Below are 14,859 nucleotides of genomic sequence, written 5' to 3'. Positions count from 1 at the left end.
CTGAGCCTCAGAGCTTCAGTGGGATCCTGGACTCTGCGCTGCCCCTACTGTGCAGCACTGTGACCTTCAGACCAGGGCCGGCGGGGCCAGCCACCCTGCGGGGGGGCTGCCGGGGGAGGTGGGGTGTACGGCCCGGGGAGCACCACTGCCCTTGGTGGTGCTGGGGATTTGCAGGGAGCTGTGTGGGGTGCAGGAGTGGAGCACCCTACCAGCTACACCAGGCTGAGCTCCTCACCTGTTCCTACACTATGGGGCCAGGAGCTGTCTTTCTCCTTTATTCTATGTTGGGATTCATATTCCTGCTCTGTCATCCTACAAAGAGCTCCCAGCTCTGATGGACCAGTTTGACCCTGTGGTGAGGAGAGCACTGAGGGATGCTCAGCACTTAGCCCAAGCTATCTAATCAGTATCCATAGGGAACAGAGCCTGAATTTCCTGCTCCCCTTTTGGACCCCTTCCAGGCAGTCCCAAGCTGATGGCCAACATCCAGGATCCGGCTGGGTGTGACCCATCCCACAGTCGAGGGTCCCGGGCCGGGAGGAGTGGGAAATGCTGGGCCATCCTCAATCCTTCCCAGCAGTGTTTGCCTTCGTTGGATGATTAACAGAAACCAAACAGCCCGAGGGAAACTGCAAACAGAGCAAAGGGCAGGAGTCCCTCTCCAGGCGGCCGCGGCCCAATATTTGTGGAGAAGGGCCAGAGCTCGCGGCACACTGGCAGAAGTCAGCTGGACTTTCACCCTCCACTCCCCCGTGGTCACTGACGGACTCTTGGATAAGGACCAGCAGGCGCTGCTGCCCGGGCACGGGCCTGCTCTGTCCCGGCAGAGATAGCCTGGACATCTCCACAAATAGATCTTCTTGCCACATCCCGGTGTGTCTGGAGCCCGGGGCAGACGCGGACCTGCGGCCCAGACGCCTTCGCGAGCCTCCCTCCTCCTCGCCCCGCCTACTCTCTCTTGAGGAGCGTCCGGGGCGCAGCAAAACCGTGAGCTCCAGCCCCCAAGCCGCGGGTCCCTGCCCAGAGTCCCCAGGCGGGGTCCCCGCTGCCCCGGTCCCTCCATCACTAGGTGGCAGCCGGCGGTAAGGAATGACAGCCCCGCTCCGGCCCCGCCGCAGTCACGGGCGGTGGAGGGCTCCCCTGAGCCCCCTTCCTGCGGCCGGGCAGAGATGGGCACCGGGGAAGGCTGTACTTAGAGGAGGCTGGTAAAAGACAGGGAGAATGACATTTTACACGGGGAGATAGTGACAGGATAAGGAGCAGCTATTTTAAACTAAAAGAGGAGAGATTTATATTAGATATTAGGAAGAAATTGTTCCCTGTGAGGGAGATGAAGCCCTGGCACAGGGTGCCCAGAGGGGCTATGCCTGCCCCATTTCTGGAAGTGTCCAAGGGCAGGTTGGAAAGGGCTTGGAGCACCCTGGGATACTGGAAGCTGTCCCTGCCCATGGCAGGGGGTGGCACTGGATGAGCTTTAAGGTCCCTTCCAACCCAAACCAGTCTGGAATTCTATGACTTGCAAGAGGACATGGTTATCAGGGAAACCTCAGAAGACACTGCCTTGTGTCCCGTGGGTCACGGAGTGCTTGGGAGCACATCTCTGATGCTCCTCACACAGGAAAGTCAAGGGTTGAGCAAAGGGCAGAGCAAAGGAAGACAAGGCTGGACTGGGGAGGGAATTGCAACCCAAATCTGAAGGCTGCAACAGACCCAAATCACCCCCAGCTCACAGGAGGCCTGTGGGAGGGTGCACAGAGATGTCCCTGATGGAGGCAGGATGACACTGGCCCAGGGACTCATGTTCTCTCCCAGTGCACCCCTTGGCACTCACCCCCCATCAGAGCTAGAGGGCAGCTGCCAAGCTGCTGGTGCGGCACTGCTGGGCTGCTGATGGGTGGCAACAGCCTGTGATGGCCTGTGTGTCAAGACTGGTGCTCAGCCACATCTGGGCACATGGGACAACAAGAGGGATGGATGGTAGAGTGAGAGGGCAACTGGGATAGCTGGTTCCCCAGAGCTGTTCTCTGGGACATCCCCTAGGTATGGCCATGCAGGTGCAGAGGTGGAACCTTCACCTGACTGGGGTGGCACCTGGAGCAGCATCTCAAAGTGTACATGGCACAGCCCTGTGTCCATCTGGGAGCTGTGTCAGCACCCTCGGGTTGGATGTCTGCTTGCCGCTGGGTGTCCCACGTGTGCTCTGAGCTGCCTAGTCCCTGCGTCTCCAGCCAGAAGCATCAACCAGGCTTCTCCGTGCCCGGAGATGTGGGGACACATCTACCCACACGTGTCGGTCTGCACGGCTCTTCCCTGCCTGGCCCCTCCACCCCAAAACCCCCGGAACCCTTCCCATGCGTGCCCGGGGGACGATCCCGCCCTGTGCCCGGGGGACGATCCCGCCCTGTCCCCGTCCTGGCGCTCGGCTGCCCGGCCGTGCAGATGCTCCTCCGCCGCGCCGGGTCGCAGCCTCCACCCTCACGTGCGTCTGCTTTTTGTGTCCTTCTCGCTGCGGGTCGGGCTCTACCCCGTCCCTCCCGCCCCTCCGCCGCCCGCGGCCCCCGGCGCAGCCCCCACCGGAGCCAGCCACACACACAAGTGAACTTTTCTGCGTTTTCCAGCAATTAAAAAGAATAAAGCAACAGTTGTCTCCAGGCAGGGCATGGATCCTGGTGACCCTGATTTTCTGTGTGGCTGGGCAGGGTGAATGGGTCTATTGAGACCGCGATGACTGGCATCTCCACTCTAGGATTGTCTCCCCTTCCAAGTCCCCCTCCCCGCGTTCTCCTCCTCCCTACCCTCCTCCTCGCTTTTAATTTCCTTCCTGCAGAGAGCTGCTCATCCCCTTCCCATTGGCCAAAGGCCTGAAAGGGAATGGAGGAGACAAGGGAAGGATTAAAGACGCTCAGCTTAGGAGCAGGCAGCCTGAATACAAGATGCACCGGCTGGGAAAGAATGGAGGCTTAGTGGGGCACCAGATCAGACCCGCCTCCGCCGCATTCAACCCGGCCTACATTCCTGCATTGCTAAGCAGGGACCTTTCTCCCCGGCCAACCCCTCGGAGGGACGACCCGACCCCTGTCCCACCTGCTGCCGCAGGTAGACCTGCCCACCACACCCCTCGAGGTGCAAGCCACGATGGAAGACAGCAGTGCTTGCAGTTCTCCTGTGTCAGCCCCTCAGGACACAATGTTCCCAGCCATTCCCACAAGGATGAGGAGGCATCTGGGGCAGCCCTTGGAGCAGTCTGGCAGCAATGTGGGGCAATTCATGGCTCTGGGATGTTCCCAGCCCACGTCCCAGCAGAGCTGGAGAAGGGCTGGGGCACTTCCAGCCACAGCCTTGGCAGCAGAGATGGTGGTGCCCCAGTGCTTGTTAGTTGTGTTATTTCTTAGAAGATTCCCTAAAACCCCAGAGTGTTCCCTGCCCTTCTCAGCACCTCCCAGGGCCATGCAGGTTAGGGTGCAAATGGGGCTGCTCTGCGGGCAGGTCTGGGGCAGGCTGGTCCTCAGGAAAGGCTGGAGCAGAGTGAGATGATGGGTGGGCTCAGGGTCACACTGGGAATGAGGGGTCCCCAAGGGCAATGGTGGACCATAGCAACCTGTCACTGACCCATGGAGAGACACATGGGGAGTCACCCAGGAGCAGGACTGTGGTGTTGGCAGCATCTGGAGCTTTCCATGTCTCTCCATGCCAGGGCAACCCTTCATGTCCTGCCCCAGGTGAGGCACAGGTAGAAGTGAGTTCCCTGGTCAAAGCAGTGTGGGACAGGTGCCCACTGTCTCTGCCCAAGGACACTCCATGGAGGCTGGAGCAGCACAGCCCTTATCTGTTTCTGATGAGCTGGGTCAATCTGTAGTTTGCATGCAAGCTCCCCATGGGAACTTCTCCACAAACTGGGAATTTGAGGCTGACTCCTGGCTAGAGCTGGCTTCCTTCACGGGACAGGGGGAGGTTGTTCTCAGAAACCTCTCAAGGTCCCTGCTGACATTCACTCCAGAGAGCTGATTTCTGGGGGAACACATCCTTTGTGGAGCCTAGAAAGGTCCCAGAATTGAACAAGATTCTCCCTGGCCTGAGGAGTTGGGTGGTCTGCAGTGGGAAGCAGGGATGGGGTGGGTCAGCCAAGTCCTACAGCCCTGAAACCTCCCCTGTGAAGGCACCTCAGGGACCCCACACAGAGGAGCAACTTGGGGAGCCAGGGATCCCATGCAGGGACACACTCCAGGCACTGCTCACACAGCTTTGGGGTCTTCCACTGCAGGGACAGGGGTCTGAGCTCCTCTGTCCCATGTCCCATGTAATGGTTAACCTAATCTTCAGTTTCCTGAGGGTTGTCCCACCTCTCCCCATTTTCTGATCTAGATCTCTTGGTGGTCTGCTCCCTCATGCACCCCAAATCTGTGCAGGACCTGCAGTGGTCAGCACGGAGCCCTGGTGATCGGGTAAACAGGAATGTAGAAGCCCAGGGTGAGATATGGCTGAGCCCACGGAGGTGGCCTGTCGGGGCAGCCTTGATCACCTTCCAGACTCCTCATTGTACTGGTGCAGAGCAGGATTCAGGCACCAAAAGACAGCACTGTGTGCCAGATGAGATGCTTCAGGGTGCCCAGGAGATGGCTCCAGAATCTGGGCCAGAGGCCAGGAAGGACATGCCAGGACATCACAAGCAGTAAAACGAGCTTAGGGAAGGTCTTTGTGCTTCCATCCTTCCCTTTCTTCCACAGTGGAACCCAGATGACACCCCAGACCCCATGGTCAGAGCTGAATCCCACCCCACTGACCACTGCCAGAAGGTCCCAGGTACTGCTGCCTTCTGAGCACTGCAGGTGACCATCATGGTCTCCGTGGTCCAGCTGACATAATTTATTCCTAATGTGTTAAGTCCATGAATTCAAAAGATTTTTCAGTATCTGGTACTTAAAGCCTCATCTCCTGAAGTTCTGTGATTCCAGCAGAAAATTAGTCCCTGAGAAGAGCATGAAATCCTTCCCAGAGGTGAGTGTCCCTTTCCATCCCAGAAGGCAGAAGAAGAAAATGCCCACTTATTTTTCCCCCAGAGAAAAATCCCATCCTTTCAGGCATCCCACCATCAACCTCAGCAGTTGATAGGGATCCTGCTGCACATCCACCTCTATCCCTGCCTCCTCCTGCTCAGAGAATGAGATCTGTGGTCTTTGCACCAGAAAGCTGCTCTGACTTTAGGGCAAAATAGGCATGGTGGATATGAAATCATCAGTTTTGGTATAAGGGATCTCTGTTATCAGCCCAAGGCACCTGCTGTGCTGGGGAGCCATCGGCTGTGGTGAGACAGTGGGGTCATTGCTCAGGGGCTGGTGGGCACCATCAGAGCGCCTTGGGCTGTGCCTGGCCCGGCAGGAGTGCTCTCCCTCCTCACCCAGCACCAGGATCAAGGGAGCTGCCCTTGCCTGGGGGAGATCTTCACCACCCTCAAATCTGGGTGTCCCCATTGCCCTGTCATTGCTGTAGCACTCTCCAGCACTGTCAGCAGGAAGGAGATGTGGGGGCCCCCATCCTCCTGCACCCCCAGGCTCCAGCACAGCCTGTAGGAACCAAGGGCTCCATCTCACTGGAGAAGCCCAAGAGTCCCATGTGGGGAAGAACCCTGGATCTCAGGGGAAGGACACTGGTCCCCCTGTGTGGTGCCAGAGGCTTTTGTCCTCCCTCCACCGAGCCCAGGGGCCGGAGATGGGTGATTCCCAGCCCAGAGGGGATGGAGAGCCCTTCCCTCTGCCCGGCCCCCGATGGAGAGGGACCATTCTCTTTAATGCAATGCTATGAATACTCGAGGTCTTTCTGCTCGCTGTTTAATGGATTTGAATGTGAAAAGGTGGTGGAATTGGGAAGAAGGGAAGAGAGGGGGGAGGCCAGGCCTCTTTGTTCAGGGATGCTGCTCCAGCCTTGGATTTATTTAGCATTTGGAGGGCTCTGGGGTCTTTCTCTCCTCCCCTGCCCTGCAAAGGCTCGCTCCCTTTTCTGCCTCATGCTTATTAGCATAGCAGCTGCTCAGGAGAGGGGCTAGGCAGGAGAAAAGGATCGAGGCGTCCGGGAAATGAATAGGAGAGAAAAAAATAGCTTTAAAGGACAGAAGCTTTGAATGAGGGGGACCAGTGAGTGGAAAATGGGACAGGGGCAGCTCAGAGTTGTCACCGTAGCTGTGAATGTGAGCAAGGAGAAATGTGGAGACCCACTGGGGATAGACAGGCTCCCTGTCTGGGCACTGTGCTGGGGGTTGAGGCCTGATCCTGGCGCTATGGTGTGAGGCCAAGCCTGCCCTGTGCTCCCCAGCTCCTGGGCACAGGCGGGCAGTGGGTGCTGAGCCAGCACCCTCCTGTGCCTCCAGCCCAGCTCCCTAGGGCCACCAGGTGCCCCAAGCCCCTGAGGCTGGGTTGGGGTCCCCCATCTGTGACCTCCAAACCGAAGCCTCCAGTGAGAGACCCAGTAAGTGTCACAGCACCTGCCAATTCCCCAAAGGTGGCGGGGTGCTGGAAATCCAGCAATCATTTCCAAGGGGCTGACTGGGCATGGGATGGGGCACTCAGTGAAACCTTTAGAGCACAGTGCAACAGGTGCCTCCAGCTCCTCCACCCACTCCAGGGAAAACCCTCCAGCCACTGTGTGATTGAGTGGTTTAGGCATAATCAAAGGAAATCAGGAGTCCAGGGAGCTGCCACCCAGCTCCTGCCCCAGCTAGAGGGGTGACCACACTGAGACACCAGAGTCTAGTCCAGGGCAGGAAACCCTGAGGGCTGCACACATTCGGAGCCTCTTTGTGCAACTGCATTCATGTGTGAGAACATTGCTGGGAACTGCACATGGGTGAGAAGAGATTTTTCACCTGGAGGAAACAAGAACAGAGATGTCAGTCTTGGGCTGAGAGGAGGCTGCAGAATCACTGCTTCCAAGCAGAGGCTCTCCTTGGTTGCAGGATTCATTTGAAGCCAGGACCTGTTCATTGTGCTGTCATGTTTCAGAGCACAAATCATCAGTCCCAGGGTGCTGCTCAGGCTCCCTGTGAAGGCTCAGCCTCAGCTGCCCCCCAAATACATCACAGCAGAGCCACAAAGTGCTGGCCAGTCAATGTTCCCTCTGTCCATGTTCCCTTCAGCCAGTGCTGTGCAGGGCTCTGCTCACTGGGCCCACTCTGCCACTGCTCTGTGCTTGTGTCCACATCCTCCATGCCCCACTGAGGAGGGGTCAGCAGAGCCATAGCCATCCTACCGGGATAAACATGCAGCTGCTTGGGGAATTTTCCCCTTCTGGGGAGCCTCTTCATAAAAAGAGCCAGAAGAACACCACCAGCACAGCTGGGCTGAGATCTGCCATCACCTGATTGTGCTGCTGGAGATGCTGCTCCCCTTGGCTTGCCCTCAGGGTCTGCTCCCAGCCACAGGAGACTTTTGGAGTCAGGATGAATGAGGAGTTCCCAGTTAAAGTGGTTGTCCCAACCACGCCCAACCCCATCATTGCTCCACCAGTCCAGCTTTGCCTCTCTCTATATTCTTCTACCTGTCCCTTACCCATCCATCCCACCAGGCCTTTATTACCCATCTCTCCCAGCCAGCCCCTCTCCCTGCAATCTTCTACCCATCTATGTCCTCAGTGATCCCCCCAGGCCCTCTGCCATCCCTCAATCCCTCCAGCCAAGCACCTTCCATCCTTCCAGATCCTAACCCCATCCACTGTTTTCCCCAAAACCAGACAAACCACAATGTTGTCCTGCTTGACCATTTCTCCCCAGGAAGAGAAACCTGTTAAAAATCCAAAAATTCCACTGAACCTACTGGTCTGTGTCCCATCCAGGGTGAGACCCAGAGGTCATCTCTCCTTGGGCACCGTAAGATGGGTGCTCATGGTGGCAGAGGAACACCACAGCTGCAGAGGTTTTGGGGCGAGGTTTCTCCTTTCTCCACCATGGAGCAGTGTCATTCCTGGGGGCATGACGTGTGCCCTGGTGAGCACTTGCTGCACCAAGGAGAAATTGGAACTGCCCCCAGTTCCAATCTCCTTGTTGGATGTTCCTATACCGTGCTGAGAACATCCTGGGGAGGACACAGTCCTCCAAGCATGGGGGTCTGTAGACAGACAGTGATTTCAGGGCATGGGGGATGGCACCGAAAATACCATGCTCACCTCATGTCAGTGCATGAAGCTCATGTGCACCCCAAGAAGAGCAAATAATTACTCCATGCTGCAGAAACAGGGTGACCTGGAATGGATATGGGGGATAGGACCTCTGCACCCAGTCCCAGCACCAAATACTGCAGCAGCTTTGGGTCAGCAGCAAAAACAGGCTGAAATCATCAGCTGTCCTGTCCTGCATGATGTGCTGAGGAGCCTGGTGCTGCTGACCATCCATCATCCATCATCCATCCATCATCCATCCATCCATCCATCCATCCATCCATCCATCCATCCATCCATCCATCCATCCATCATCCATCCATCCATCCATCCATCCATCCATCCATCCATCCATCCATGTATTCATCCATCCATCCATCCATCCATCCATCCATCCATCCATCCATCCATCCATCATCCATCCATCCATTATCCATCCATCCATCCATCCATCCATCCATCCATCCATGTATTCATCCATCCATCCATCCATCCATCCATTATCCATCCATCATCCATCCATTATCCATCCATCCATTCATCCATCCATCCATCCATCCATCCATCCATCCATCCATCCATCCATCATCATCCATCATCCATCCATCCATCCATCCATCCATCCATCCATCCATCCATCCATCCATCCATCCATCCATCCATCCATCCATCCATCCATCCATCCATCCATCCATCCATCCATCCATCCATCCATCCATCCATCCATCCATCCATCCACCCATGCATCCATCCACCCATGCATGCATGCATGCATCCATCCACAGGGATGGAGCCCAGAATGCCTTGATAAGGGGCAAAAAATTCTGATGTTTGGAAATGAGGCCAGCCTGGCTAGGCAGCCTGAGCCACCGGCTCCTCGCCGACACCGAACAGAAGTTGATTGTGATTCTTTTTTGTTAAAAAAGGTAACTCCTCTTTGGGCCGTCGGGCTGCGGCATTATCATAGTCATACAAATGCCCAACAAAGCATCTATTTAAAATGTCCTGAATTTTGATTACAGCCTGTCCCCTCTTGCTTGCCCGCTCGCTGTCTTTTTTTCTCATTCATTACTTACTCCCTGTGTTAAGCTCCCTGAAATTCAAATAAAATCCCACCTCCCCCCCCACATCCATATGTGATGGCTGATTCTGTGCCGATGGCCGGGCTTGACGGATGAAGGGCAACAGAAGAGAAGACAAAGCTGTCAAACCTCGCCGGGCTGTGTTGACTTCCCATTGCCCCCCAGCCGGAGGGGAGCCCGATCCATCTGGTTTGGAGTCAGCAGCACAAACAAAAGCAAAAGACAATGGCAGGAAGCACTTGAAAGTTCAAATTCTTGCTTTGGTTTCTCTTGGAACAACAGCACCGACGTAATGCAGCCGATGGACAATGACACACAGCCAGGGACAGGCAAAAATGCCAGAAGAATGTGCTTACACCACCAAACCATCCAATATTTTTGTGTTATTGGAACAAAAATAGAAAAGGGAAAGAACAAGAGGGTAAAAAAAATCAAGTCTTTGAAGTTCCTAGATTCGTTGTATGGGGTTTCTGTAGAGGAAAGCTGCAAAGTGGGGTGGCCATGGGCCTTGGGAGGAGCCTGGCACCAGGGCAGCTGCTGCCCGGGGCGCTCAGCTGTGTCCTCAGCACATTTCCACTGCCAGGGCCATCACATGTGGGGGACACAAAGGGGCTTTGCTGGGCTTGGCTCCAGGGGGGTGCCCAAATAAGGGACTGCTGGAGACCCCAGCCCACCCCATCCACAGTAGGGAGAGGAGCCACACACAGGAATGCTGCCTTCCTCCAGAAAAACCCATTCTTGAGGTGGCGGCTGGCCCAGCCCAGCGCTCTGGGGGAAGGAATGAGAAGCTGCAGGGCTGAGCTGAGCCATGTGAACCCAGCTCTGTGAAATCCCAACACAGGTACCAGGACAAGGTTTTGCAGCATTCCAAGTGCAAAGGGATGAGTCTGGGATTATTTCCACCCACAGGTGTAACCCCGTGCACCCTGGGGAGCACAGCCACTGTGAGGTTTGGTGGCAGAGGTTGGTGGTCAATGGCACACAGTGCCACACCTGGGGAGGATAGTGGTGCTCGCCCCACACTCCCAACAGATTTGGAGTCAACAGCGGCCACAGGACCCTGGGTGAAGGAACTCCAGGACCACCAGTGGTTGTGACTGATGGTTTTGGTATCATCTCTTTTCTCCTGCTCAAATCCATCTGGGTCACTTGGTGCCTGTATTACCTACACTGGGCTGCTGCCTGGGTGGTTGCATGTCCCCAGGGCACCTGGGGACACCAGCTGTGTCTGTGCCAGGCACTGGCCCGTGCTGGCAGCAGATGGCACAGAGCTTGGCACATTGGAATGGAGTTTGGCCAGCCTGGAAAGGTCACACTGAGCCTTTTCTCCAGGTTGCCCCCCGCACTGTGTTTGCAGGACGCCACTCCTTGCATCCCTGGGAACCCACATCCAGAGCCAAACTGAGCACAGCACAAATTTAGGGATTTAGGCATTTGCAGAGCTGGCAGAACCAGTGATAAAGAGCCTCATCCGACTCCCCAGCAGTGCCAGCAAGGGAGGCTTGTCTGCATGGTGCCTTCAAAGGCCCAGCCTCGGGCAGGGCCTGGCCGCGCAGGCCTGGGGCTGCCTCTGCCCTTCCCCTCTGCCCTGCCCCTGCTCTGCCCCTCTGCCCTGTCCCTCTGCCCTTCCCCAGCCCAGAGCAGCCAGATCCTGCCGGAAAAGCCTCCAGAGAGGGGCACAGCCCTGCTGGCCACTGCTCTGCTCTGAGCCTCTGTGCCAGAGGACACATGCTTTTGGGGATGGAGGGGCCATGCTGACTGTCACCCTCTGCCCCTTCCTTGGGGCACTGAAGACATCACTGACCCCATCCCCAGGCTGGAATCAAAAAGCTGAGAATGTTCACAGGGAGCTGTGGGGTGCTCAGCCATACAGGCTGGGGCTGCAGCCCCAAAAATGCACTCCAAATCCCCCAACCCAGGATGGGCTGTGAGCTCTCCCCTCACTCCCTGGGGACAAGTAGCTTCTTTAGGAGCATCTCAAACAGCACATGCCCATCCAGCACCAGGGTTTGGTCTGAGTCATCTCCCCTCTAGCAGCCTCTGAATGCTGGGATGGGGCAAACCAGGACACCCCTGAGCCCAGGGGACTTCCTCCAGCCTGTGGGAAGGAGCCACACCTCCCTCCAAATCCAGCCCAGCCATCCCCCTCCAGGGGTGCATCCAAACCCAGAACAGCTGCAGGTTTGACACCAGAAGAGACACCTGGGGTCCCAGCCAGCCATCCCCCATAACAGCAAACACCCAGCACTGCCAAAAACCCACGTGGAAAAGAACAAACAAAACAACCTTTTTTTTTTTTTATAAAAAGATCAATGAAAAATTTATTTATAAATTTCGCACTCTGGGGCTACACGTCTATATCATACACTCAGGAATATGCTGTACTGTACAGACTTTATCCAGTTAGAAATGATCATATAGTGACCCACATACAGCTTCAATATAAGCCTAAAAATTCTTAACATTAATTAACATAATTAAAAAAGGTATTTGCATCTAAAGAAAAATCTACAGAAAAACTCCTTTCTGGAGCAATCTGTGCATCAGCTTCAATGTCTGCTTATTTCACTGACATTATCAATATATTCTTCTTACAAAAATAACAATAATAATTAAAAAGATGACTGCTGGAAGGCAACCAGTCATGCACAAAACAGCCTCCCCCACCTGCCTCTTTTTTTTTTTTTCCTTGTACTCCCCGTTTTGGCGTGAAGGGTCAGCAGCACGATGAGCCAACAAGGGGGGTGGGGGGACCCTCATTTCAATTTGAATCAATCTGCATCCCTTTTACTTCTCAGGATCAAGAGAGACGGGGGTGTGGGGGTTGCATAGAAAATTGAAACTCTAGGGACTAGGAAGGGCAGCAGCTTTTCAGTAAAATACAAAGGGATGTAAAAATACATCAACTCACAATTTCAGAGCAAACCCCCTTCCCCGACGTACAGTTTCCCAAAAATCTCAGCGTGTCTAAAGCTCCAGGAGGCTGAAAAGGAACAATACTTTTCTTAAACAACTCACCCAGCAATTCACACAGGAGATTCACAGTCTTAATAGGTATTTTATAAAAATATAAATATGGGTTACATCATGTTGTCTTTACAACACTGGACAGAGCTCCCTTTAGACTGGGTTTATAACCAAGATTTCTTTTTAAAAATCCATCTAGAACTTGGCTTTACAATACACTTTTTAATATCATGTCATAAATGTTATGACATTTCATTGTGGCAAATCCATTTACGTAAAAAAAAATAATGTGCAACCATCTGGTAACAACGATAAAACCTCACTAGGAAAGGTCCTGTTCCCACCCCGTAACTACCGCACAGAAGCACCAGTGGAAGTGCTGGACACCCCCTTCCATGCTCACAGAAAGACTTCGGCCAAGCAGTTCCTTGCAAATTACAGCAATAACAGTAGACACTTTTGACAGGGCTTTTTTTCTTCTTTAAATCCAGAGCTTTTAAAATCATCTCAAATTGTTGAAGTGGAGAAAGAACAAAAACAAATGAAAAACCCAACAAAACGCAAACAACTGCAGGTGAAATTATCAGAGACAAAGCAGAATATTCAGTGCAATGGGAAATAATCAGGGCAGACTGTAGGTTGGTTTTTTTTTTTTTTTTTTTTTTTTTTTAGTTTTAAGACTAGGAAAAGAAAAAATGAACAAAAAAAAAAAAAGCATATATCCCAAACCATATTTTTGAAACACTCACCATCAGCTTCAAACAAAACCAGGCTCACAATCTTCACCCACAAATATATACAGACACGATAAATAGGCAAGACACAACCCCAATAAACCAGCAGGTAACTATTTTCTTTTCTCTTTTTTAATCAGAATGGTTTGGATGCAGGGAGCAAGAGAGGAAAAAGCAGGGAGATGGCAGTGATACGGATGGCTTTAGTGCAGACGAGAAGAGGGCTGAAAGACCAGCAGGAGAAAGGAGACTTCTGAACTTTTCCGCATTTTCCAAATGGATGTTCTTGTGCCATAGCAATAAAAAAGCAGCATTTGCGATTATACGTGCAGTCACTTCAAAATGCGCCTTCGGGTGGCTCGCTCTGCTTTCTCCCTTTCCTTTATAAAGATATATACGGTGGGATATATATCTCCTATAAAAGGCAGGTGAGTGTACGTACGTCAAGTGAATCGTTCTGCATTGAGAAGTGTTATCCAAGTTTCACCAAAAGAAAAAATAAAAGTTCCCAAACTCTTTTCAGTAGTTTTCCAGCATCTCTGTAGGCAGCAGAGAGCGCTCGCGCCCCTTTTCTGTGCAAAAGCAAATCCTCTGCCTCTAGAGTTTATTTCACCTTTTTTTTTTTTTTAAAGAATAAAAACAGTCCAGGATTTGCTAATCCCCCTTTACACACAAAACCACAAGGACTCAATGTCTTTTCCTGGGATCTCACGTGTGCTAAACAGATTCGTGGAGTGGGTGAGGATGCAGACTTTCTTCGGACACCCAATGAAGAACCAAAGCAGAAAACCCAACGCAAAATCAACCAAACCCAGGAGCAATAAGGGGTGAGAAAACCACGTCTGTCATATTCCAACGGAGTCGCCTCGACAAAAAAAAAGTCAGCGGTGGGAAAACACTGGGAAAACCTTGGAGAGGAAGAAGACTTTCCCGCTCCTCCTCGCCAGGAAGGCCGCGGCCGGCCGGGAGCCCCAGCCCATGGACGGGGCATCGCACCCGGGTCCGGGGCTGGCACCGGAGAGGTGACCCCAGCAGCAGTGGGGGTCTGCGGGGTGGCTTTTGGGGGGCGTTGAAATGAATTAGTTTCTGAGCCAGAACACTTTAAATGGGAGGGACGGGAACAAGGAGGGCGGGGAGGGGGATTAAATATTAGCGGAGAGGGAACGGGGCGGGGGTGTTAAAGCATCTGCCCAGATGTCAAACTGAAATCGTGAATACTGTGAGTGCAGCCGAGGTAGATGGAGGAAAAAACCCACGTTACAGTAAGAAACAACCCTTGGAAGATTAAAAAAAACCCAAAAAAAACCAAAAAACAAACAACCAAAAAACTTAAAAATGTGGCGTGTTCTGCGTGGGGCCCCAAATCTTCGCCAAACCCGCCCCGGGCGGGGGCGGGAGCAGCTCTGGCGGCCGGGGGAGTGGGGAGAGTCCCCGGCATGGCCCGGGGAGCGCGGGGTGGGGGAGACCCGGCATCACCGGGCGAGCGGTCCTGGCATCAGCGGGCGAGCGCAGCGGGGGCAGCCCCAGCATCACCGTGCGCCGGCGGAGTATTTGGCCTTGGTGATCAGGTAGAGGACGATGTCCTGGTGGCCCCCGAAAGCGGCGATGTGCAGGGCGCTCCAGCCGTCGCGGTTGGCCAGGCGGATGTCGGCGCCGAACTTGACCAGGAGCTTGACGAGCTCGAGGTTACCGTCGATGACGGATTGGTGCAGCGCCGTCTGCCCCTCGGGCCCGAAGGAGTTGACGTTGAACTCGCAGTTCGTCATGTTCTGCAGCAGCGACTGCAGCTCCTTGGTGTTGCCGCGCCGCACCGCCTCCTGGAACACCCGCTGGCTGGGGGGCGGCGGCGGCGCCGCGCACGGCGACACCTCGCTCTGGCTCATGCCGCCGCCTCGGCCCCGCCGCCCCGCATGGACGGCGACGGCGGCGCCCGC

The 14,859-nt window shown here is 54.3% G+C and overlaps 1 protein-coding gene across 1 annotated transcript; it reads right to left on the bottom strand.

Moving 5' to 3' along the window:
* Positions 1-11,511: 11,511 nt before the first annotated feature.
* Positions 11,512-14,859, bottom strand: NRARP (NOTCH regulated ankyrin repeat protein). Its single transcript, XM_030961680.1, has one exon. It carries the CDS (start codon positions 14,806-14,808, stop codon positions 14,455-14,457), a length of 354 nt encoding a protein of 117 aa, XP_030817540.1. The 5' UTR covers positions 14,809-14,859; the 3' UTR covers positions 11,512-14,454.

The sequence above is a fragment of the Camarhynchus parvulus genome, chromosome 17, assembly GCF_901933205.1.
Source record: "Camarhynchus parvulus chromosome 17, STF_HiC, whole genome shotgun sequence".
Lineage (NCBI taxonomy): Eukaryota > Metazoa > Chordata > Aves > Passeriformes > Thraupidae > Camarhynchus > Camarhynchus parvulus.
The sequence above is the reverse complement of the archived record's forward strand: the minus strand, read 5'-3'. Positions and strand labels throughout refer to the sequence as shown.

Bases quoted from the DNA above. Each gene is read 5' to 3' on its own strand.
- NRARP (XM_030961680.1), bottom strand. From the start codon at position 14,808: ATGAGCCAGAGCGAGGTGTCGCCGTGCGCGGCGCCGCCGCCGCCCCCC.